Consider the following 23007-nt stretch of genomic DNA (forward strand, 5'->3'; position numbering starts at 1 on the left):
GACTGCTTGCGTCACTTTTCCCCGCCTCCCAACGCCGGCTGGCCCGCCCCCACCTCTCCGGCCCTATGGCGCAGGCGTGGCCGACTGACCCCCATTGTTAGGGCGGAGGGTGACGCGCTTTTGAAGCGTTCGCGGTAGTTCGCAGAAACACGCAGGGGGCGGGGCCATGAGCGGGGAGGAGAAGGAGTCACGGAGGGAGTGGGCGGGGCCCAGGCGTCAGAGTAAAGGACGGATTCAGTTAGCGCCCGCTGCTGGCTGACATCAGACCTCCCTGCTGCTATGTGACAAACCCGTGTCTCTGGGCTTGAGCTGCTGACTCATTAACTAATCTCACAGCTAGTTTTAACTTGGCCCTTTCACCCGCCCGACCAGGTCTGGGGCCTGAGGGGAAGGGCAAGGCTTTCCTGTCATTCCCATTACCGAGGCATAATATCTGCATGACACTTGTTATTTATAAATATCTGTCTTCCCTACCTCACTGTAGGCAGAGACTACATCTGTTGCTTACTATTCCCACCAGTTAGCAGAATGTCTGCCACACACTGGGTGCTCAATATACACAAGAAGGGAGGGAGGGGAGAAGACAAACTCAGTGTTATGGGCTGAAATGTGCCCTCCCAAATTTCATATGTTGAATTCTTAGCCCCGAACACCTCAGAATGTGACTATTTGGAAGTAGGGTCTTTAAAGAGGTAATTAAGTTGAAATGAATTCATTAAGGTGGGCCCGAATGCAATATTGACTGGTGTCTGTATAAGAAAAGGAAATTAGGGGCACCTGGGTGGTCTGGCTGTTCATGGGTTCAAGCTCTGAGCTGACACTGGGGAGCCTGCTTGGGATTCTTTCTCTCTCTCTCTCTCTCTCAAAATAAATAAATAAACTTAAAAAAAAAGAAGAAGAGGAGGAGATTAGGACACAGGCACAGAGGGGAACACCATGTGAACAAGAAGGTCAATAAGCCAAGGAGAGGAGCCTCAGAAGAAACCAAAAGTGCAGACCTCTTCATCTCAGACATCTAGCCTCTAACACTGTGAGAAAATAAGTTTTTGCTGTTTAAGGCATATTCAGTTTGTGGTATTTTGTTATAGTAATCCCAGCCAACTAATACAGCTGACTATGCAGGACATATAGCTTCACTATAAAGTAAACTTATTTTAGGGGCACCTGGGTGGCTCAGTCAGTTAAGTATCTGACTCTTGATTCTGGCCCAGGTCATGAGCTTGAGCCCCACATCGGGCTCTGTGTGCTGACTGTGGAAAGCCTGCTTAGGATTCTCTCTCTCTCCTCCTCTCTGGCTGCCCACCCCCCCTCCTGCTTATGTGCGTGTGCTCTCTCAAAATAAATAACTTAAAAAAATAAAGTAAATTTATTTCAAATAAATCACCTTTATTTCAAAAAAATTTCTAACGTTTATTTATTTTTATGAGAGAGGGAGAGAGAGAGAGAGAGAGAGAGAGAGAGAAAGAGAACAAGCAGGGGAGGGGCAGAGAGAGAGGAGACACAGAATCTGAAGCAGGCTCCAGGCACCGAGCTATCAGCACAGAGCCCGATGAAGGGCTCAAACTCACAACCCATGAGATCATGACCTGAGCCGAAGTCGGATGCCTAACCAACTGAACCACCCAGGCATCCCTAAATAAGTCACCTTTCTGCAAACATTAGGGTTTCAGCATTATCTCTCTAGGGAAATGGACATACCTCAGTGACAGAGAAATGAAGTCTAATTGTTGAAAACGGTGGTTCTATACCGGGAACATTTGACAATGTCTGAAGTATTTCTAGTTGTCACAACTGGGGAATGCTGCTGCTGCTGGCACCTAGTGGACAGAGGCCAGGAATGCTAGTAAACGTCCTGCAGTGCACAGTACAGGCCCCCCGCCCCCAAACACAGCATAGCCCAAAATACTAATAGAGCTGAGGATGAGAAACCAATGACATACATTTCTTACAGGGAAACTAAAAGACGATGGGCACTTAAAGTTCTGGGTTTCTCTTTCCATTTGCAATATTTTGCAATATTTACAATTGAGGATGAAGGATATCTATGAAATTTATTTAAATTTTGCTTCAAGGCCAAATGATTATGGACTTGGGCTTTGAAGTCAGAGCTGGGTTCAAATGCAACTTTGCAGCAATTTATTACTCTATGACTATGGACAAATTACTTAACCAATTTATAAGTCTCAGTGTCTCAGCTGTAAATTGGGTATAGGAATAGTACTTACCATATTGGGTTGCTGTGGGAATTAAATTGATATAATGTATCAATTTAGCAGTTGTGCCTAGCACATGGTAAGGAATCAGACTCCAAAGTATCTGGAAGTTCAAATATTTAAAAACCAAAAGTCCCTGCCAATTACTCAGTATAAAACCCCAAAGGAGAGAAAAAAATCAGGCTTCATTTTTCCATTATAGGATGGTTCCCACATTTGACTAATCATCAGAATCACTTGAAAAGAGGTTAGACATAGGGACATCATAGGGGGAAACAGGTACTGAGCAGAGGACAAAGACCCTGAGTAGGAGCATGTTTGGCATATTCAAGAAGGCCAGTGTGGCTAGAACACAGTAAGCCAGGGGGAGTTGGGGCAGATGAAATCAGAGCGGGAAGGAGACCAGATCACTTGTTATAATCCTCAGTAGGTTTTGAACAGATCATTTCAGCTTCTTTACTAAGAATAGACTATAGGGGTGCCTGGGTGGATCAGTCAGTTAGACTTCAGCTCAGGTCATGATCTCATGGCTTGTGGGTTCAAGCCCCTTGTTGGGCTCTGTGCTGACAGCTCAGAGCCTGGAGCTTGCTTCGGATTGTATGTCTCCTGTCTCTCTGCCCCTCCCCTGCTCATGCTTTGTCTCTCTCTCTCAAAAATAAATAAAACATTAACAAAAAAGAAGAACAGACTGTAGAGGGGCAAGGGAAGAAATACACCATGCAGGATACTACTGCAATTGCCTTGGACTAGGGTATAAGGTTTCTTTGTGACATGATGAGAATGTTCCAAAATTACATTATGATAATGGTTACACAACTCTGTAAAAATATTAAAAAACAATAAATTATACTCTTTAAATGGGTGAACTTTATGGTATTTAATTATATCAATAAAGCTGTTTAAAAAACAAAAGAACTGGGGGGTGCCTGGGTGGCTCAGTCAGTTAAGTGTCCGACTTCAGCTCAGGTCATGATCTCACAGTTTGTGAGATGGAGCCCCGTGTTGGGCTCTGTGCTGACAGCTCAGAGCCTGGAGCCTGCTTCAGATTCTGTGTCTCCTTCTCTCTCTGCCCCTCCCCCACCTGTGCTCTGTCTCTCTCTGTCTCTCAAAAATAAATAAATGTAAAAAAAAATTAAAAAACAAAAGAACTGGGAAGATGGATCTGACCAAGGAGAAATGAAAGAATTGACAAATGGTACTGAGAGCTTAGTTGAGGTCAGAAAACATAAACTTGCAGTGGTAGCAATTTGCAAAATTGTATGTTTTTTCCCAACAATACCAGTTACTGCTCAAGTACAGTATAAAAACAAGGATGTAAGGAAGTTCAGGATGCTTCTGAGGTAGAAATTCACGTGACCAACTATAGGGCAATGAGGTTCAGCCTGGTAGTAGAGGAAAAAAAGAATTAGGATTCAGGGTAGGGTCGTGGGGAGAAGCCAAAGGTATAAAATTCAAATTCCTTAATATGACTTATTATTTCTTTTTTTAAAAATTTATTTCTATTTTTTAATGTTTATTTTTGAGAGAGAGAGAGAGAGAGAGAGAGAGAGACATATTTTGAGTGGGCGAGGGGCAGAGAGAGAGAGGGAGACAGAATCCGAAGCAGGATCCAGGCCCTGAGTTGTCAGCACAGAGCCTGATGTGGGGCTCGAACTCATGAACCGCAAGATCATAATCTGAGCCAAAATCAAGAGTCTTAACATTTAACCTACTAAGCCATCCAGGCACCCCTGTAACATATTATTTCTAATGATTTGGCTCCTATCTCTTGAACCTTATATCTTCCTTATGTTTTAAGTTCCATTCATACAGAACTTTTTATTTTCTTGACTGTCTCTTACTCTCTCTGTACATTCCATTCTACCCCTTCCTTCCCCTTTTATGTTGCAGCATAACCATTGTTCTCTTAGAAGGTCTGCCCTGATCCTTAGGCAACTCTGCTATATACCCCTATAGCACCCTGCACTTCCTTCACCTAATTTTGCTAGTGTCAGTCAATTCTATTATTTTAGGGTGGAGTAACAAAATTTCCAGATCTACAAAGCTGCAGAAGAGTGACCATGGCAAAAACTGCTGCTCCATGCTGGCTTTTCTGAGGAGCCACATGTTTCTCTAGATAACCTTGGTAGGCTGGCTAATGGACCCCAAAGATCTCCATGTCCTGATCCCTGGAAACTGAATATGTTATCCTACAATGGTAAAAGGAATTAAGGTTGCAGATGCAATTAATGTTGCTAGTCAGTTGACCTTGAGATGGGGAGATTATTCTGGATTAACTGAGGGGGTCAATCACATGAGTCCTTAAAAGTGAAGAAAAGGCAGAAGAGAGGAGTCAGAGAGATTCATGTGAAGATGACTCCACCCACTGTTGCTAGTTTTGAAGATGGAGGAAGGGGGCTACAAGGCAAGGAAGGCAGGTGGCCTTAAAAAACTGGAAAAGGCAAGGAAACAATTCTCCCCTGGAGCCTCCAGAAAGGAATTTGGCCTGTCCAACACCTTGGTGTTAGCCCAGTGAGACCCATATTTGACTTCTGACCTACAGAACTGGAAGATAATAAATTTGCATTGTTTTAAGCCACTATGTTTGTGGTGATTTGTTACAGCAGCAGAAAACAAATACAGTAACATTCCCATGTTGCCTCTGTATAATGCCAAGTAGACCTTGAAGCTCTCCATCTTAACATAACTCCCTAAATTAATCCAAGTGGATAGTCCCTAAACTGTGTTTGGGGCTCTACTATGTCTTCCTCCAAATGCATATGTTGAAGCCCTTACCCCCTGTACCTTGGAGTTAAGCTCTTTAAAGAGGTAACTGAGTTAAAATGAGGCTGTTAGGGTGAGGCCTTGATGCAATATGACTGGTGTGCCTATAAGAGGAAGAGACACCAGGAGTGGGATGACCACGTGAAGAGGCAGCAAGGGGATAGCCATCTGCAAGCCAAGAAGAGGCCTCAGGAGAACCCAACCCTGTTGGCACCCTGATCTTGGACTTCCAGACTCCAGAACTGTGAGAAAATAAATTTCTGTTGTTGAAGCCACCCAGTCTGTGGTATTTTGTTATGGGAACCTGAGCTACTAATAAATACACCATCATAATATTAAAAAAAAAATACTAAAAATGTCACCTGGGAAGGAAAGGGCTGACTGTAGGCCTATAACCTATTCCCTACCAGGATTCAATGGCCTCAATCAAATTTCCTTTTATACGTGCCAATGATATTTACTAGCAGAAAGAAAATGAAGAGTCCTTATCTCTAAAATGCCTTTAGTAAGATACATTTGGTCTATAGAGATGGCTCATTGTAAAACTTGGAATTTATGGATTTATGAAGCATGGTTGGCTGGAGAATGGGGGCTCATCATTTGTGCAATTAGGAATTAAAAAAAAGATGTTGCAAAACCAAATGATTTAAGCAATGTCTCCACATACATTGCTCAGAAGGAAACTTGTCCTTTAACTCTGAATCCAAAATGCACCATAATGAGAAAGAAAAAGGGTATTTTGGAGCTCAGTCTGATAATCTTGGACTTCTCCAAGAAAAGCTTGTTTCATCTGTGCCTGGTGATCACTCTGTATGCTTTGAATCATTACTCAAGTTTGGCATTGGGTAAGGTCTATGACTTAGGAGTCTGATGTGATACTCTTTGGGCTAACCAAGACTTTGCATACAAAAATTATTTTGCACTTATTAACTCAGAAACATTCCTGTTTTAAGTTCTGTCAGTCCAATATGGACTGATACTATACTTTGGATAGAATTTGGCAATATGAAGGATTATCATATAATTGAAATAACCTGATAAATGACATACATGCATTTATTTGAAACTTTATTATATAAATTTTCATTTCTTTTAAAGATTACAAAACCTGTTCTGTGACAGGAATACAAGCAATATTGTTCCAGGATTATTCATGGATACATCTGAAAGAGCTTAGATTACACATTAATAGTATGATTTGAAAACTTCCCAGATTAAACTCTTAAGTAAAACAATTTAAAGTATTCAGTGATATTTAATCCTTTACAAGCATTTCATAATTATGGCAGCAGGTGCCAAGCATCTGATGTGATTTGACCACCAATAAAAGGTACAACACATAGGAACTCATGATAAGGTACCTTGGGCTTCTGGCATGCCTCACTAGAGAGAAACTAGTATAAAGTAAGATCATGTATAATAGTAGAAAAATACTTGTGATTTTTTTTCTTTTTAAAAACTGTTTAAGTAGATGCCCACCCCATTCCCACCCAAGGCCAGAAATGCAAAATAATTACAACCCTTAGGCGTATACCTTCCCTTTTGCTCAGGGTAAGAGTTAAGATAAACCTAATACATGTACATAATTTTAAGAATTAAAACCTCATCACCCACAATTAATAAGGATGCTAAGGAATGGCAATTATATATATATATATATATATATATATATATATATATATATATATATATGGCTTTAGATGGTAAACTACACTTAGAGAAACATAAACCAAAACCTTTATCCTTATGCCCTTGCTTTGTATTTAAAAGTTCTACTTTAAATACTTGTTTGAAAAACTCAGTATACAGTTCATTCAGTACTATAGTGATAATAGGAGTAAAGATTTTCACTTCCATTAGATAATGAACTAATCTACTTAGACTATTACAGAGACTTCTCCTCTCACATACGTTTACATATTTTGTATTCAAATGGTACATGCTCTCAAGAGGTTTTCTTGAGGTCTGCATCTCTGAATTTAGTCTCTAAATTTTCCTTTCCACTTATCTCTATTCAATGTCATATATTTTGCTAGTTGCTCTGAGAGAAGTCATGGACATTTAAACAGCTTATCATGCACTTCAAGGTTATATGGCAAAATAATGAGGAAAGTGCCTTAAGAGGTAGGAAGTAGACTCTCATCCCAACCCTTGGTATGCCCTGTTATGAACAGTTAAAAGACTAGAATCAAAGTGGTAAATGTGAGACTGATAGTAACACAAGGCTTAAGAAAATTAAGTCGACTTAATTACCAGAATTCTTTGAGAACACTCAGTCACATTGGAACCAGTTACAAGTCACCTGACCACAAAAAATACAGCAGTGTCAGAAGTACATAAAGCACACTGTAGATACAAATTTTTCTTGGCCATCCATATTTAGGTACTATAATTCTGTAGATTCTTCACTAGAAAAAGTGGTTAAACGTGGCTCTGCAGAATACCACAGTCGCAAGAAAGCAAATCTCATTCCTTCATTAATTGGTCTCCACCAATGGTCACTTGGGGAAACCAGCAAGATATAAGCAATCTGGAGGTGAAGAGAGGACTATTTTCACTAATTGAAATATAAATACTGAGTTAAGTCAACTTATCTGTGAATTAACTAAAACTCAAAGTATACATCTAGTTTGTGAGTCACAAGGAGTTGAAGCTTTTGGAGGGACAGAACTCTAGGACTAGAATTGGAACCTCTTGGTTTAAGCACCACGGGTCAACCATGGAACCCGTTGCATTTGTTAATCACTGAAAACAGACCTTTTCTAACCCTTCACATTCCTGAGATATCTGTCCTAATGCCTTCATAAATCTCACAACACTTGATACTACCATGAGAATTTTCTCTATAAAATACGGTAAAGCGAGCTGAAAAATGTTCATTTATAAAGGCCAGCAAGTAGAGAATTTCAAAGCCATGTTGAGATATATATTGCTGACTTCCATAGTGATTAAGTACATCTGTACCAAGGCTCCCAAATCTTGAATGCTTTTCTGCTCTCATCCCAGGCTGGACCCCTCAGCCCCTTTCCAACCCAACCCATTCTGCCTACTCATGAAGCCGTTGCACCCCACTCCCCTTATAAGTCTTTCCTGTACTGAGGGTGCAGGGCACAGCAAACAGGCTAGCCCCACCTCCCATAATGTGTCCTGGCCCCAACAGCAACGACTTCTTAAAATTAGGTGAGAAACGGTTGATTCAAACCCATACTTTGCAGCCCCGGGCATGTGAAATGTGAATCTCTACTGCATACACATCACACCACTCACTAAATGGCTTTTCCCACACATTAACCTTGCAGCATCTTGATTCTGTGCATTGGCAAAATCACTACATTTTTGGATTTCTGGGGTTGCATGTGAATGAACAAATCCGCATCAAAACTGTTAAAGTTAAGGAAGGGTCTATGATTATACTTAGAAAAAGGCATCTCTATAAATTAGAAGGAGCTGAAATGAGTTACATAAAAAATTAAAAGGACAAAACTTACCTTAATTTAACATCATCACTTGAAAGAGAAGATATAAAACTCATGGTAGTGTAATCCATATTTTTCAGCGTGTGCTTGGCAAAGTTAAATGCAATCTTCAATTCTAGGTATTATTTTGGATTATAAGGTAAGAGGGGGGTTGTAAAAGTGGCCTGATAGTTTCGTTCCTTCTTTCACACTGAAATATCTTTAAGACTGAACTTAAACCTTTCTGGGAGAAGCCATGGTAACCAGCAAAACTAACTGGTGAAGGGCCCAGAAGAAGTGGACTCAGAAATTAATGAAAAGGTAAACCCGGTGCAAGCACTACATTTAGAGCACAATTGTTGGCCAACTCGCCTGTTTTAAGTCAAAGGCAATAGGAAACCCAGGACCACAGATGAAATAAATTAAGGTTATGAACTGCATTTTAGGCAAAAGCCTTCACTTTTGTGAACATATGACTTAATTTTCTCCAATAAAACTGGCAGCTGGAGTAGGCAAAGAAAGCAATATCTTTGAGAGCAATCAATTTGGCATTCATATACCAGTAGAGTAAATGTCCTAAGAACTATATATATATGATTTGAACAAGTATGCTCCTGGTTGGGTGATAATATGAAGGGAAGGCAGCATGGTGTTACGAGGGTAAAAAACCAAACGAGAAGTCTTTGCTTTGGGTCTTAGGTTCTTTACATGCAACATGAGAAAGCTGGACTAGATAATTTATAAGGGTTTACACATTTACTTCTGGTTCTAAGATTATGATCGACAAAACACCTAAGCAATTATGGAATTGCAAGTGTCCAAAATTTGCAAGTGTATCTTTTTTCTGTCCAGAGTTACATTAACATTTTAAAAGTGACAAGAATTTGGGATGGTCATAGTTTGAAATACTGAATAGAGAGAGAAAGGAAAAAAAAAGGTTTCTTTCCAGGCAATGGGAAGCAGCTTTTGATAGTTAGCATTTGTATACTCAAAAATTAAAAAAAACCAACACTTTCTCTTACTAGATCTTCTGATATCCTTCCTCCTATATGTTTTTTATTTAGAAGATAAACTTACATTTGATTTCGATGTGATAATCATTTTGTGTCACTTAAGCAAAATTAACATTACAGACTTTCCCTTTCTCTTTAGTTGCACAGAGGAGAAATTAAGAAATGATAAGTGGCTTCCAAGACATTTAACTAAAGTATGCTTTCTTGGCTTTGTACTTTCAAGAGAAGATTTAAAGCTTCAGGCAGGAAAAAAAAAAACTTCTGATGTAAATGGCTTAGTACATGACTATGATCCGTTGGGTACATTTCTGATAAGGCTAAGCTAAATCACTTTCTCTTTGTTCATGTTTTTCATGTTATAAATTGATGTATGGTAGATAGCTTGACCAAAATACAGGTAATAATGGATACAAAAGTTTCCTTAATTAAATGAAACTGTGAAAACTACCCAGATTAGATGTAGATAATGAATACTGTAATCGAAGCAGACCCCGTGACCACTATGAAAGCTGATCAGTTCTGAAGTTAAAGGAAAAATTATAGGGCTATAAATCATCAGAAGGAATTCAGAAAACACTCAATGGTGAACATTCACTTAGCCTACCTTAGCTATGATTTCAGGTGAGAACAGATATTGTTTGATCAAGAATGTTTTATTCCCTCGAATAAGAAAGTTTAAATCCAATTTCATATAGAGGCTGGTGGCCTTTATTACATTCAAATTAGTGTTTAATATAGAGCATTGTAATGGGACAGAACTCATTATGATTTACCTTTTTTTCCAAAAAAAGCATACTTTTCTTGCAGGTATACAAGAACATGTATCCTGTTATTCATAAGCGAAATTCTGCAACTTGATCTATTTAAACATGAAAGATCCAATGGGACTTGAATGACCTGTTGCTAAATTTTCCTTTGCCAATCTCTTCACCATAACTCTTAAAGGCCTGATGTATACTGGCAAAATCCCAAATTATATGCCAAATACTAAATATGGATACTATTCAAGATTAAAAGTGCAAGAACTACTTCCTCAACTAAGGAAAAAAGAACCCTAAGGAGTTGCAACGTATATGGACTAACTTCATAGTTGTACTCTTGATGTCATGCCACACACATGTGATAACTTTCTCTACCATAACAGCTCTCTAGGTTAGTCTGACAAAGCACCTGACTTTAAGAAACAAACAAATGAACGAACCAGTGAAACAGACATGGGGAAAGATATGTACATTTTGGAAGTATTACATTCAACAGCTGTTCCACAATCTGGCCATTTTTAGGGCTGTCCAACAATACTGTTAATCCAGGTGAACTATTTAACCAGATTTAATAGTCAATTGATTAATAATAATAGATTCCAAGTTAAACAAAGCATGTATACATTAAAGAAAGCAGTACAGAAATGTACTGTATATGAACTGTTTACAAAAACATACAAAATGTTGGATGGCACAAGGGATACAGTGCTAATAGAAACGGATTGTTTAAGCTAAGTGCTTAACATAAACTGTCCATCCCTATAACTAACAAAGAATATTTCAGGGACATGAAATATTTCCTATAAAAATAATGCTATATGGTGTAGAGTACTTTATTCAGTGTATTTTTAGGTGGTATTCATATGTTCATTATTCTCGTTGATTCAGTGAATATGTCTTCATCATGTTTCCATTTTCATTTCATCCGAAGCTCCAGGAAAATCTAACTTGCTAACAATCATTTAAAGCGAGAAGAGACGGAAGCAGGAGCAGCAGCAGGAGCAGCAGCATTATGGGTACCAGCTGGGACAGTGTGTGCTTGCAGGTGTCTCTCAGATATGTGCTACCTGTCGCCAGAACTTGTGCTATCAGCTTACACCATGGTACCAAATATCTCACTGAGGTCACTTCACAGGGCTGTGGAGGTGATTTTTTTAATACCTCTCCGCTGAGCAAGAGTAGAACGGCCTACTGGTTCCAAAACCGGTGACTGATTACGGTTTAAAGCAGAATACGTAGCTGCCATGGCACCCTGGAAACAGGAAAGAAAGGTCACAACATAAACGACAATGGGTAGTCACATGTACACAGAATATGAAATTGAGATTCCCCCCTCCCTATTTTCTTCATATGAAAATTTATACAGATTTAATAGGGCTCATAATGAAAACAACCACCCTGGTCAAACCCTCTGATTTACCTAAAGTTGAAGATGCAAATGTGGGTGCCTGAAATTATGGATGAGAAAGGACAGGGATGGTCTTATAACAAGCAGTCCTCACTTTTCTCAGGACTATTCAACTTGTTGTTTCTTTGCAATCCTTTAATGTGAGAGGTAGCAAAGCATGCTCTTTGGAACCTGTATTTTGCCACCACTGGTGACCTTAAAGTTTGTTTTGTGTTTTGCATAAGAAAGTAAAGTATAGAAAAAAATTAGGAAATGCTTAAGCTTATCTGAATGATAAATTCAGAAGTCATTCTTTTTTAAGATTTTTTTTAACATTTATTTTATTTTTGAGAGACAGAGACAGAGCACAAGCAGGAGAGGGGCAGAAGGAGAGGGAGACACAGAATCCGAAGCAGGCTCCAGGCTCTGAGCTGTCTGTCAGCACAGAGCCTAATGCGGGGCTTGAACTCATGAACCGTGAGATCATGACCTGAGCCGAAGTCAGACGCTTAACTGACTGAGCCACCCAGGCAACCCAGAAGTCATTCTTAAACTAGTTTTTTTTTTTTTAATTTTTAAAAAATGTTTTTGTTTATTTTTGAGACAGAGAGAGACAGGGCACGAGCAGGGGAGGGGCAGAGAGAGAGGGGGACACAGAATCCAAAGCAGGCTCCAGGCTCTGAGCTGTCAGCACAGAGCCTGATGTGGGGCTCGAACTCACCGACTGTGCCACCCAGGCTCCCCTTAAACCAGTTTTATTGTGATATTTTGGTGTGTCTTGACTTTTCCTTTTCTTTTTTAACGTTTATTTATTATTGAGAGACAGAGAGACAGAGCATGAGCAGGGGAGGGGCAGAGAGAGGAGGAGACACAGAATCCAAAACAGGCTCCAGGCTCTGAGCTGTCAGCACGGAGCCCGACGCGGGGCTCGAATTCACAAACCATGAGATTGTGACCTGAGCTGAAGTCGGACGCTCAACCGACTGAGCCACCCAGGCACCGCGACTTTTTCTTTTCTAAAGCACTCACTATAAGGGAACTCCATTCGAGAAATGGAAACAGGATGAGGGAAAGGGAAAGGTGGTGCGGGCATGGAGAGGGCGGCTCAAAGTCTTCTGCAGAACATGTGGAAAAGAGTGCCTGAATAGGGACACTCACCTTGACTAGATGGGGCGCGTCCTGTCTATTTAGTTGGTATTGCGGCAGTTGGTCCCAGTGGACAATCCAAGGATGCCTGAGCACGAGGGCAGCTGTCAGTCTCTGATGAGGGTCCACATGAAGCATCTTTGACACCAGGTCCTGGGATGGGAAGAATAATAATAAGACAAATTTAAATCTTTCTGTTTGTTTTTCTATAGCCCTTGACACTGGTCAGCATTCTTCCTTAGCTTCTATGACACTATTTTTTCCTGGTACCTAACCTTTGGGCTCAAAGCAATTTGGTCAACATGATAATTTCTTAAAAAAAGAAAACAAAGAAACAAACAAACAAAAGCAAAAACCTAAGTCTCTGTTTTCTCTTCCCTTAGTTAACAGTAATTTTGGTGCATTACAAAGAGTAAATTTACCACATTTATGTATCTTGAAGTACTTTGGCTCTTTTTTTCATCTAGATATTCTGATTTTTCTATACCTTTGTAAGTTTATTTCTAAGTAATTTTTAGCTACAGACTTTTTTTGTGCTGCTGGTAATAATGAAAAACAGAATGTAACTGCCCAATAATATAAATTTAATTAGAGGGCTCCAAATGCCCCCTACAAAAGATTAGAGTTTTTTTTTTTTTTTAAATAGGATCCATGTTCAATGCAGGGCTTGAACTCACGACCCTGAGATCAAGAACTGAGCCAACTGAGCCAACTACCAACTGAGCCAGCCAGGGGCCCCAGATTGGAGTTATTTTTATTTTTTCCCACTTCATAAGCAACTTATAGGCATTATAAAAAAAAAATTAAGAACTACAGAGAAGCAAAAGAACATGAAGAACTCCCAGAATCCCATTCTTCAACAAGAGACAAATGCTATCTATCCAAATGCTTTCCTATGCTGAGGTATAGATCCATATAATTGCTAGTTTTATACTTTCAAAAATACCACAGGATTTATAAAAGCCATCTCCAACTTGATTTTTCATTCCAAATGTATCTACTAAGTATCCACTGAAGGCCAGGTATCCTGCTAGGCATTGGGTATTTAGCAATGAATAAGATAAAATGAACTCTAACCTCATGAAGCTTTCAGCCCTGTGAGGGAGAGACAAAGAATCAATTACAAAGCAAACAGTAAGTTCTTGGATGGGATGAATAAAGAGGTACAGTTGAACACAAAGAGATGCTTAACCTGAACAGGGTGCTGTGGCTTTGGAGTGACTTCCTTAGAGGAATGTGAGACCTGAAGGATGAGCAGGAGATGGATTAGAGAAGAGGGCGGTGGTGGGGCGGGGGACAGAGCAATTCAAGTAGGCAGAGCCGAGTGTATTTAGAGGAGAGCCCTCAGGGATAGGAGAACATGCCACAGTTAAGGAACTGAAAGGAACGGCAATGTGGCTGTAACAAAATCTGCAAAGGAGACCGTGGCAGCAGATAAAGTGATAAAGGTGAGAAGGGACCAGACCCTGAAGGTCCTTGTAAGCTACATTAGCAAAGTTGCACTTTTTCCGGAGGTAAGAAATCATTTAAAGCAAAGGAGTAATACAGTCATGTTTGTACTTTAGAGAGATTATGCTCACTAAATGTGAACGAAAATGGATTGCAGGGTACAAGCCTGGAGACTCCAATGTGAGACCGGTGAGAGTTGATGGCTTCAGGGCAGTATAAGAAATGGAGAAATATGGATGGAACTGAGGTACTCAGAAAAAACAACAGAACCCGGTGGCTGACTGGATATTGGGAATCGAGATGTTATTCTAAGGATTCCTCTGCTATTAGATACTACCAGTTTCTTATTTTTAGTTTTCATTAACAGCTAAGAGCGGGAATAAGTTACTGAACAGAATTAGAAATAAAAGGTGAAACAACCAGTAACTCCCCTTCCAAATTCTTAAAGTGCGAAAATGTTCTTCAAGTACATAAAAGATTGCAAAACTGCTGAGGGACACAACAAAACTCTACTATAACTTTAATCAGACCTGTGCATTAAGCAGTGCACTTGGGCCAAGTCACTGAGAACCACTTCTCTTCCTCCTGTTCTGTTACCCTTCAATGGCTATTCCTCCTAAGCTTTCTCATTAAATGGTGGTGGCTCCCTTGAATTCCTTCCATAGCTCTCATCACTCTGCTCAGATAAGCTCCTTTGTGCTCATGGCTGTAGCTACTCCAGATGATGACAACTTCCAACTCCACAGTCCACCCAAGACCTCTACTTCTTCCTAAAATCTACATCCATATAGCCAGGTGCTTGATGGACACACATCTCTTAATTATAGATCACAGTCACATTTCAAATTCTTAATTTCCAAATCTGTAGTCATCACTCCTCTCAAAACTACTTTTGCATTCCACATCTTGGTGAAGGGACACCACTACCCTGCTCGTTTGCCTGACGTGGAAATAAGGACTACATGCTTGCTATCTGCTTCTCCCTTGCTTCTTATGTCCAATTAACCACCGAATCTATTCTGCCTGCTAAATTTCTCTTCCATTTGGCTCAAATCCTGCTACTACTGCTCTAGTGTAGGTCTTCATCATTCATGACCTGAACTACTGCAAAACCTTACAAGTAAAGTCCCTAATATTAGGTCAGTGAGGAATGAATGAAATAATGTAGGCAAAAGTACTAGCATAGTTCTTGGCACATAAATGCCCAGTAAATGGTCCTGTTCTTCTCAAAGCCACATATGAAACATATGGCCCATATGACTGATGACATTCACATGTGCAATGTACTCTTGAGGTGACATATCAGATTGATAGAACCCTCCTTCTTTCCAATATTGTGGGTATTCAATTATCACATTATACTTGCAAATTCAAGTCTTTTAAAAAAATTTTTTTTATGTTTATTTATTTTTGATAGAGAGAGGGAGAGCGCAAGCGGGGGAGGGGCAGAGAGAGAGGGAGTCACGGAATCTGAAGCAGGCCCCAGGCTCTGAGCTGTCAGCACAGAGCCCAACATGGGGCTCAAACTCACCAATCATGAGATCATGACATGAGTGAAGTCGGACGCTTAAGTGACTGAGCCGCTTAGGCGCCCCAACAAACTCAAGTCTTAACTGGACAAATTAGCAAAAGTTGTTAGTAATAATGTAACATTTATAAGAAAGGCTGTGACTTAGATCCCATTTTTATCTCATCCTCACTTTTCTTTTTCTTTCACCCAAAACAGCATACTGGCATGCAAGTCAATGAGAACGAAATTATCAAAATTAGAGCAAGGTGAGGTTATCTCTAGAATTTATTTAAAAAGCAGGCAGTGGGTAAGCTCTGATACTTCATATGGTGACATTACTTGATATGCCTCACAACTGATCATGGCAATTTGTGGTAGACTCCATGGATAAGAATTACCCCACCAGAGAATAAACTTAAACAAGGAAAATTTTCAGGGCGCCTGGGTGGCTCAGTTGGTTGAGTCGGTTGAATCAAGACTCAGTCTTGATTTTGTCTCAGGTCATGATCTCATGGTTTGTGAGATCGAGCCCTGTGCTGGGCTCTGTTCTGACAGCACAGCCTGCTTGGGATTCTCTCTCTCCCTTTCCCCCTGCCCCTCCCATGCTCGCTCTCTCTCAATAATAAGCATTTTAAAAAAAGAAAATGTGATCATGAAAATGCTTAAGATTTTTCAACACTTCTCCAATACCTAGAATAGACCCCAAATCCTGAGCATAATCTACAAAGCCTTTCATAATCTGGGTTCATCAGCTACCTTCTCACACGTACCCTGTACTAGTCCCATCAAACCGTGCACAGCAACCTGGAGGCGTTCTGCCATGCTCAGGCTGTCGTGACCACAAATAGCATGTGCTGCTCTCTCAGCCTGGGATGGAATACATCCTTCTGCTCCCTAAAGCTGCCAAGAAAGTCCCTTCACTGCTTCTGGAAAGCTTTCCTGGAAATCTTTCTGACTGAGCACCATCTGTGAACTTCTTCAACATAAAAAAATGTACCAATGTAACAGCACACGTGACACTGTACTGTATACTTGGGGCCATCTCCCAACTAGACTGTGAGATTCCTGAGATCAGGAATTCTATCTCAGTCACATCTTTTATCCCTGGACTTTCACTTATTAAGTAGGTTGTAGGTGCTCAATACATGGAAGAAAAAGAAATCCCAGAAAAATGAATCATCTGGTTTAAGAAATGTTATGGCTAATAAAAGGGAAAGGATACCAGGTCATTTTAAATCAGTTATAAAGCCAAATGTTATCTATATAGACATTAAATTGGCTAACATAGGCTTCATCTCTAGGCCAAAAGTATCAATCGACATTTGTTACATGCCCTATTTACTTACACAATCATCTCACCTCAGGCTTCCACCTCTAAGAGAAACCAGCAAGCACTTTTACCAGTAATTATCTTCTTTATCTCCTCTATGTTTTTCTTCCTTGGAAGTGGAAAACTCTGCTCTTCTTTTTTTTAGGTTTTTTAAAATGTTTATTTATTTTTGAGAGAGAGAGACAGAGCACAGGTTGGGGAGGGGCAGAGAGAGGGAAGGAGACACAAAATCTGAGGCAGGCTCCAGGCTCTGAGCTGTCAGCACAGAGCCCGACGTAGGGCTCTAACTCACGGACCTTGAGATCATGACCTGAGCTGATGTTGGAAGCCTAACTGACTGAGCCACTCAGGCGCCCCTCTTTTTCTTTTTAGTTTTTAAATTTTTTGCTCTTCTTTTTAAAAGAGCATTTTCTACGACTAAAGTGGAAGTAGAGCAGAATTGGAAAGCAAGTCAGCCAGAGGATGGCAGATCTTTCAGGGACAAAGGCTTTTCAAGTGGATTTCAAACAGATACTATAAAACTATACTACTGTTTACTGTGAAGAAGAGGAGACCCCTTTCTACATAATATGGACCAAAAAGAGAACATGGTATAGTCTATTCTAGGGAACAAGGGCTTTGGAATCAACTGTTTAATTTGAAGCACCCACATGTAGCTGGTGGGTAACCAAAAACAAATTCACACCAAAATTCTGGGCCTTGGTTTCCTTCTGTGAAATGGAGATACTAACGCCTATTTTACAGGGTTTGTTAAGAAGATTAAATGGGATAATTTAGGAGAAGTGCAGTGTGAGGCACAGAATAGACACACAAATCATGAAGACAACCACCATTATTATTCATTATGTTTGTAAGTAAGAAGTAGTTTTAGATATATAGATAATAACAAAGCCAAACCAATACCTCTGGGAAACAAATTAATTGGTCCATTTGTGAGTTCAAGTTATTTGGTAACATCACTTCAAAATACTACTTCATAAACAAAAGTTTTTAACTGGCATTATTTTTTCTCACTAGGGATTATGAAAAATTATTTTCTCAAAAGTTTATTATAGGAAGCTATACTTGCCTTTGCTGTGTCTGAAACAGAATTCCAGTAACCACCACTGAGTGAGAATTTCCCGCTGCCTATCCGTGCCAATATTTCCTCTGGTGTATCATCAGGGCCATTTGCAAATGGAGTGTAACTATTTTATAATAAAATTAAAATGTTAATGAATAAAATTTCTTTTTGGTTGGTAATCTTCACATTTCTTTGCAGTATCCAAGAGTACTCTGAGTAATTTAATGTAATACTTCACTGAAATCTCCAAAAGTGAAAAACATCAACATCACGAAGCTTCATAAAGCGCCAGTTCAAGGTATAAGCTATGAACTATTAATTAGACTTAATATATTATAAAATAAATATTTTAAGATATGACATATAAGAATGAAATATTTAAAGTAGTGTATATTTATGACATAAGAATACAAAAAAGGCATGGAAAAAAGTCAAGGTAAGACCTTAAGACATTAGTAAATGGTACATTATAGAAAATCATCAATGATACAGTTATAAATATATATTTACAAATCCACACACACATACAGGATTGTATTATTAGGTAATAGGAGAAAACATGAAAAGAAGGATATTATAACGCAGAAATGAAAGAAATAAAACTAGATAATTTGAAGAAAATATTGATGAATAAATGCTTGCAAAATATGGTCCACTCACCCAGTAAGCATTGTATAGAGGAGGACACCAAGACTCCATATATCACAAGCAGCATCATAGCCTTGTCGTTTTAAAACCTAGAAAAAATAACAATTAGTATTAATACACCACTGTTTACTTTAGAGATGTGAATAGGCCATGAACTACACTGTATCTTCTAAATCAGTGTATTTAAGAAAAACCTCAACAGAACATGATTAGCAAACAAGGCAATAATATATTAACCCTATTCCAAAACATTCTATGACTAATATTTCATATATATGTAAAATTTCATTTTGGTATTTGAATTAGCATTTATTGAGTGCTGCTGTAGCATAGAGAGAACTATAAAATAAATTGAAGCTAAGTTTCTTTCCTTCCCATCCCCACTCCCCTCTAAGTTTCTTATTTAAATGAATATATATTTAGTTTGTATAAGGCTGCAAAACTGGTTACATAAAACCATACTTTTAAGAACACATATGAAAGTACAAATGATAGAGTGCAAAATTATACTTCTACATATATAAAATGATTCACTTGAGCATTTAGTAGTCACCAACTATTCCTAGGAATGAACAGTGATAAACACAAAACACTCTGGTTTCCTTAAGAAAATCAGAATATGGCAGGGGAAATAAATAAATAAATAAATAAATAAATAAATAAATAAATAAATAAAGTTAATAATCCAATGTGGTAAGTATTTTTTTGGCTGATTTTTTTTAATGTTTATTTATTTTGAGAGAGAGAGAGCAAGCAGGGGAGGGGCAGAGAGAGAGAGGAATAGAGAATCCCAAGAGGCTCCACGCTCAGCATTGGGCCCAATGCGGGGCTTGATCTCATGACTGAAAAATCACCACCTGAGCCAGAATCAAGAGTTGCACTTTGACAACGTGGTATTATAACAAAATTATATTTAAAGTGGTCTGAATATAAAGATGAGGAAAAAATTCATTCTTGAAATGTGGAGAGAAGGAAGGCTAGAGGGCAGCCTGCTTGTACTGGGCCTATAAGTAAGAATTCAGGAGGCAAAGGGAGGAGGTTGGGGAGGACCGAGACACTCAAAGGGCAGAGGCAAGCGAGCAGAGCATGCTTAAGGAGAGGAAAGGATTCAGTGTGGCCAGATCTCTAGGTAGGGTACACTGGAGAGAATGAAAGGCTTTTACATGTATCTTGTTAAGGAATTAAAATATTTTTCCAGGGGCGCCTGGGTGGCGCAGTCGGTTAAGCGTCCGACTTCAGCCAGGTCACGATCTCATGGTCCGGGAGTTCGAGCCCCGCGTCGGGCTCTGGGCTGATGGCTCAGAGCCTGGAGCCTGTTTCCGATTCTGTGTCTCCCTCTCTCTCTGCCCCACCCCCGTTCATGCTCTGTCTCTCTCTGTCCCAAAAATAAATAAACGTTGAAAAAAAAAATATTTTTCCTGTAGGCAATCAGTTGTCACTGAAGCATTAAACAGGGAAATAAAATAAGTAGATGTGTACACCAAAAGGATAACTCAAGGTATAAAGGAAATGCTGATAAGAAGACAGAGTGGAAAAAAGGCCAAATGACAGGAAACAATTTGTATCAAACCAAGTGAAAGGCTGTGAGGAACCACACCAAGGCAGGACATGGATAGAAAGAGATGTAAAGATAAAAGAGGAACAACTTAGTTCAGATGAGATGTACAGGGTAAAGGATAAGAGGTCTAAAATATTTAGGAATCAGAATGGAAAGGGTTTGATGACCCACTGGATATAGAGAAATGATGGGGAAGGAGGATTTTAGGAGGGCTTCCAAGTTTTAACCTGGATGACTAAGTGGTGAGTAGGAGACAAAGAGTTAAAAGCTCAAGTCTAAAGAGAGTTTAATTATGGAAGATTTCCTGAAAAAGATGAATTCAGAGGCCTTGAAACAAAAAACATCCAATGTGCCAAGGCAAAACAGCTACATGGTGATTTCAAGAAGCAGATTGATTGTCTGAAGCAGAAAACACTGATGGGGAAAAATGAGATGGCTAGATGAAGTGACTATGCTTGGATATGTGTCAGATGCTGTGGGTATGTAGACAAACAAGCAGAGAGTCTGTCCCTCCTTAGCTCTAGTACCACCAGAACAGGTGCAAGGAGTCTTTTTAAAAGTATTATTTTATAACTCAAAGTAAGAAAATTACAAAAAGTTTGGTAAATATAATGCAACCATTCTAACACTACCAACTATTATCATTTTTTGTGAAATATATAATGGTAAATGCACAGACTTTGCAGCCATATTGCTGGGGCTCAAATCTCGACCTGACCTCAAACAAATTCTGTAACCTTTCACTGTGCACCTGGTTTCCTATAAGAATTGAGTGAAAGTACTTACTTCACAAAGTTATAATTAGAAGGAATTATTACATGTAAACCCTATGTTGTGAGGATGAAATCAGTTAATACATGTGACTGGCACATAACCCCTATGTTAGGGTTGACTATCTTTTTTTAACTTTATTTATTTGTTTTGAGAGAGACAGAGAGAGCATGAGTGGGGGAGGGGCATAGAGAGCGGGAGAGAGAGAATCTCAAGCAGACTCCACGCTATCAGCATGGAGGCCAATGTGGGGCTCAAACCCAAGAACCGTGAGATCACGACCTGAGCTGAAACCAAGAGTCAGATGCTTAACCAAGTGAGCTACCCAGGTGCCTCGGTTAACTATTATTTTTTCTTATCTAGTTCATAGTTATGTGTTTTTACACAATGATAATAAAAAGACAAGAAATCGTGAGGGCAAAGCAGTGGATTTTAGATTTGCTACAACGGGGAACAGAAATTTCTTAGGAAAAGAAGCAACTTGATCAAAGTAGGGCTTGAAAAAGACTTCAGTAACGCTGCAGCTCTTCTGTGGAATGATCAGAGATCGAGAAAGGGAGCAAGGTGAAATTAGGCCATGGCAGTCATTTGGGGTGTGGTGAAGGAAGCAGGGCCTAGGATGGCAGTTTTGTGAACAGAAGAACCTCAAACTGGTTTTTGAGGATAACAGAGATGATACCTAGTTATGTAGCTAAAGACAAGAAGAGACCATGATGTTTTAGCCTCAGAAATACAGGAAGATGGTGTCAAAACCAGTAAATTAAAAAGGATATTAGGAAAGGATGAGAATAAGCTACTTTCCATTTAATTCCATGCGCTGACAAGCACAAAAGTGTTAGTGACAGTAGACCACTACAGATGAGTGATTATGTAGAAAGACAGAAGTTAGGGCAAGAAAAGGACTAAGTAGTAGGGGACTGAGGACAGGATGAACTACCATCAGAAGAAAAAGAGCTGACATTTTATTTTAATTATTTGTTCAGTAAGTCTTCAATTAAACAACTATTAACTACTCCATATTAAACACAGCAAATGAGTTTTTAAATATACTGAAATACTGGAAGCAAATAATTTCACAATTACCTCTGGTGCAACAAAATTTGCAGTATAACAAGGAGTCATGAGAAGACCGTTTTCTGCTCTTAGCTGTTTGGCAAAGCCAAAATCACAAATTCGAATAGATTCTGGATTGCCAGATTCATCCACGTAAAGAATGTTGCTAGGTTTCAAGTCTCTGTGAACCACCTAATTGAAATACAAATTAAAGAGGTACATTAACAATACAACAACACATTTCCATGATGGAAAATTCTTTATTCACAAACTGTCAAGCAATGTACTTAACAAAAGGATGTGAGTGCTGACCTTCAAATGATCTCAACATTATAAAAGGCTGATAATGTAAGCATAACTCTCTAATACAGAACCAGGGTAAGGAAAGAAGGAAGAAAAAATAGTATGTACTTCCCTCCTCTTTGTCCATTGAGTACGTAGGTTAGGTTAAGGTAAAATGCAAATAGCAGTAATATCTGCCCCTAGGTTATTCATTTATTCAACAAATATTTATTGAATGCCTATCATGTGCCAGGGTATTATATAAGAAGCTCCAGATACCATATTAAACAAGACCTGTAAGATCCTTGCCTTTCCATGCTAGGAGCTTGCACGGTAGTGAGGAAGGCAGAGAATAAACAGGTGAGAGATGTGTCTCTAGAGGAGGTAACATCTGGTCCAAACAAGCTGGAACAGTGGGGGACAGTCATTCTAAGGAGAGGGAACAGCATGTATAATGGATGTATACAACAAACAAGTGCTGACAGGCTCAATGGAACAGGCACTGGGTTTAGGGGTAAAAAGGAAAAAAAAATCCAGACTTTAAGTACTGCCTATTTAATATCCAAGTGACAACGTCACACATACTAAAAGATATTGTTCCTTTA

The 23007-nt window shown here is 39.3% G+C and overlaps 1 protein-coding gene across 6 annotated transcripts in view; it reads right to left on the reverse strand.

The window, feature by feature from the left end:
- Positions 1-6027: 6027 nt before the first annotated feature.
- The window catches only part of RPS6KA3 (ribosomal protein S6 kinase A3), a 120563-nt gene continuing 103583 nt past the window's right edge, over positions 6028-23007 (reverse strand). For all 6 annotated transcript variants that reach the window (XM_030306335.1, XM_030306331.1, XM_030306332.1 and 3 more), the window contains 5 exons: positions 22151-22312; positions 18751-18827; positions 18097-18214; positions 12751-12891; positions 6028-11457 (listed from right to left, as the gene is read on the reverse strand). In XM_030306335.1, the coding sequence (XP_030162195.1) occupies positions 11335-11457; positions 12751-12891; positions 18097-18214; positions 18751-18827; positions 22151-22312 (621 nt within the window). In that variant the 3' untranslated portion in view covers positions 6028-11334. The remainder of the gene's footprint in view (positions 11458-12750; positions 12892-18096; positions 18215-18750; positions 18828-22150; positions 22313-23007) is intronic.

This window comes from Lynx canadensis, chromosome X (genome assembly GCF_007474595.2).
Source record: "Lynx canadensis isolate LIC74 chromosome X, mLynCan4.pri.v2, whole genome shotgun sequence".
Classification (NCBI taxonomy): Eukaryota; Metazoa; Chordata; class Mammalia; order Carnivora; family Felidae; genus Lynx; species Lynx canadensis.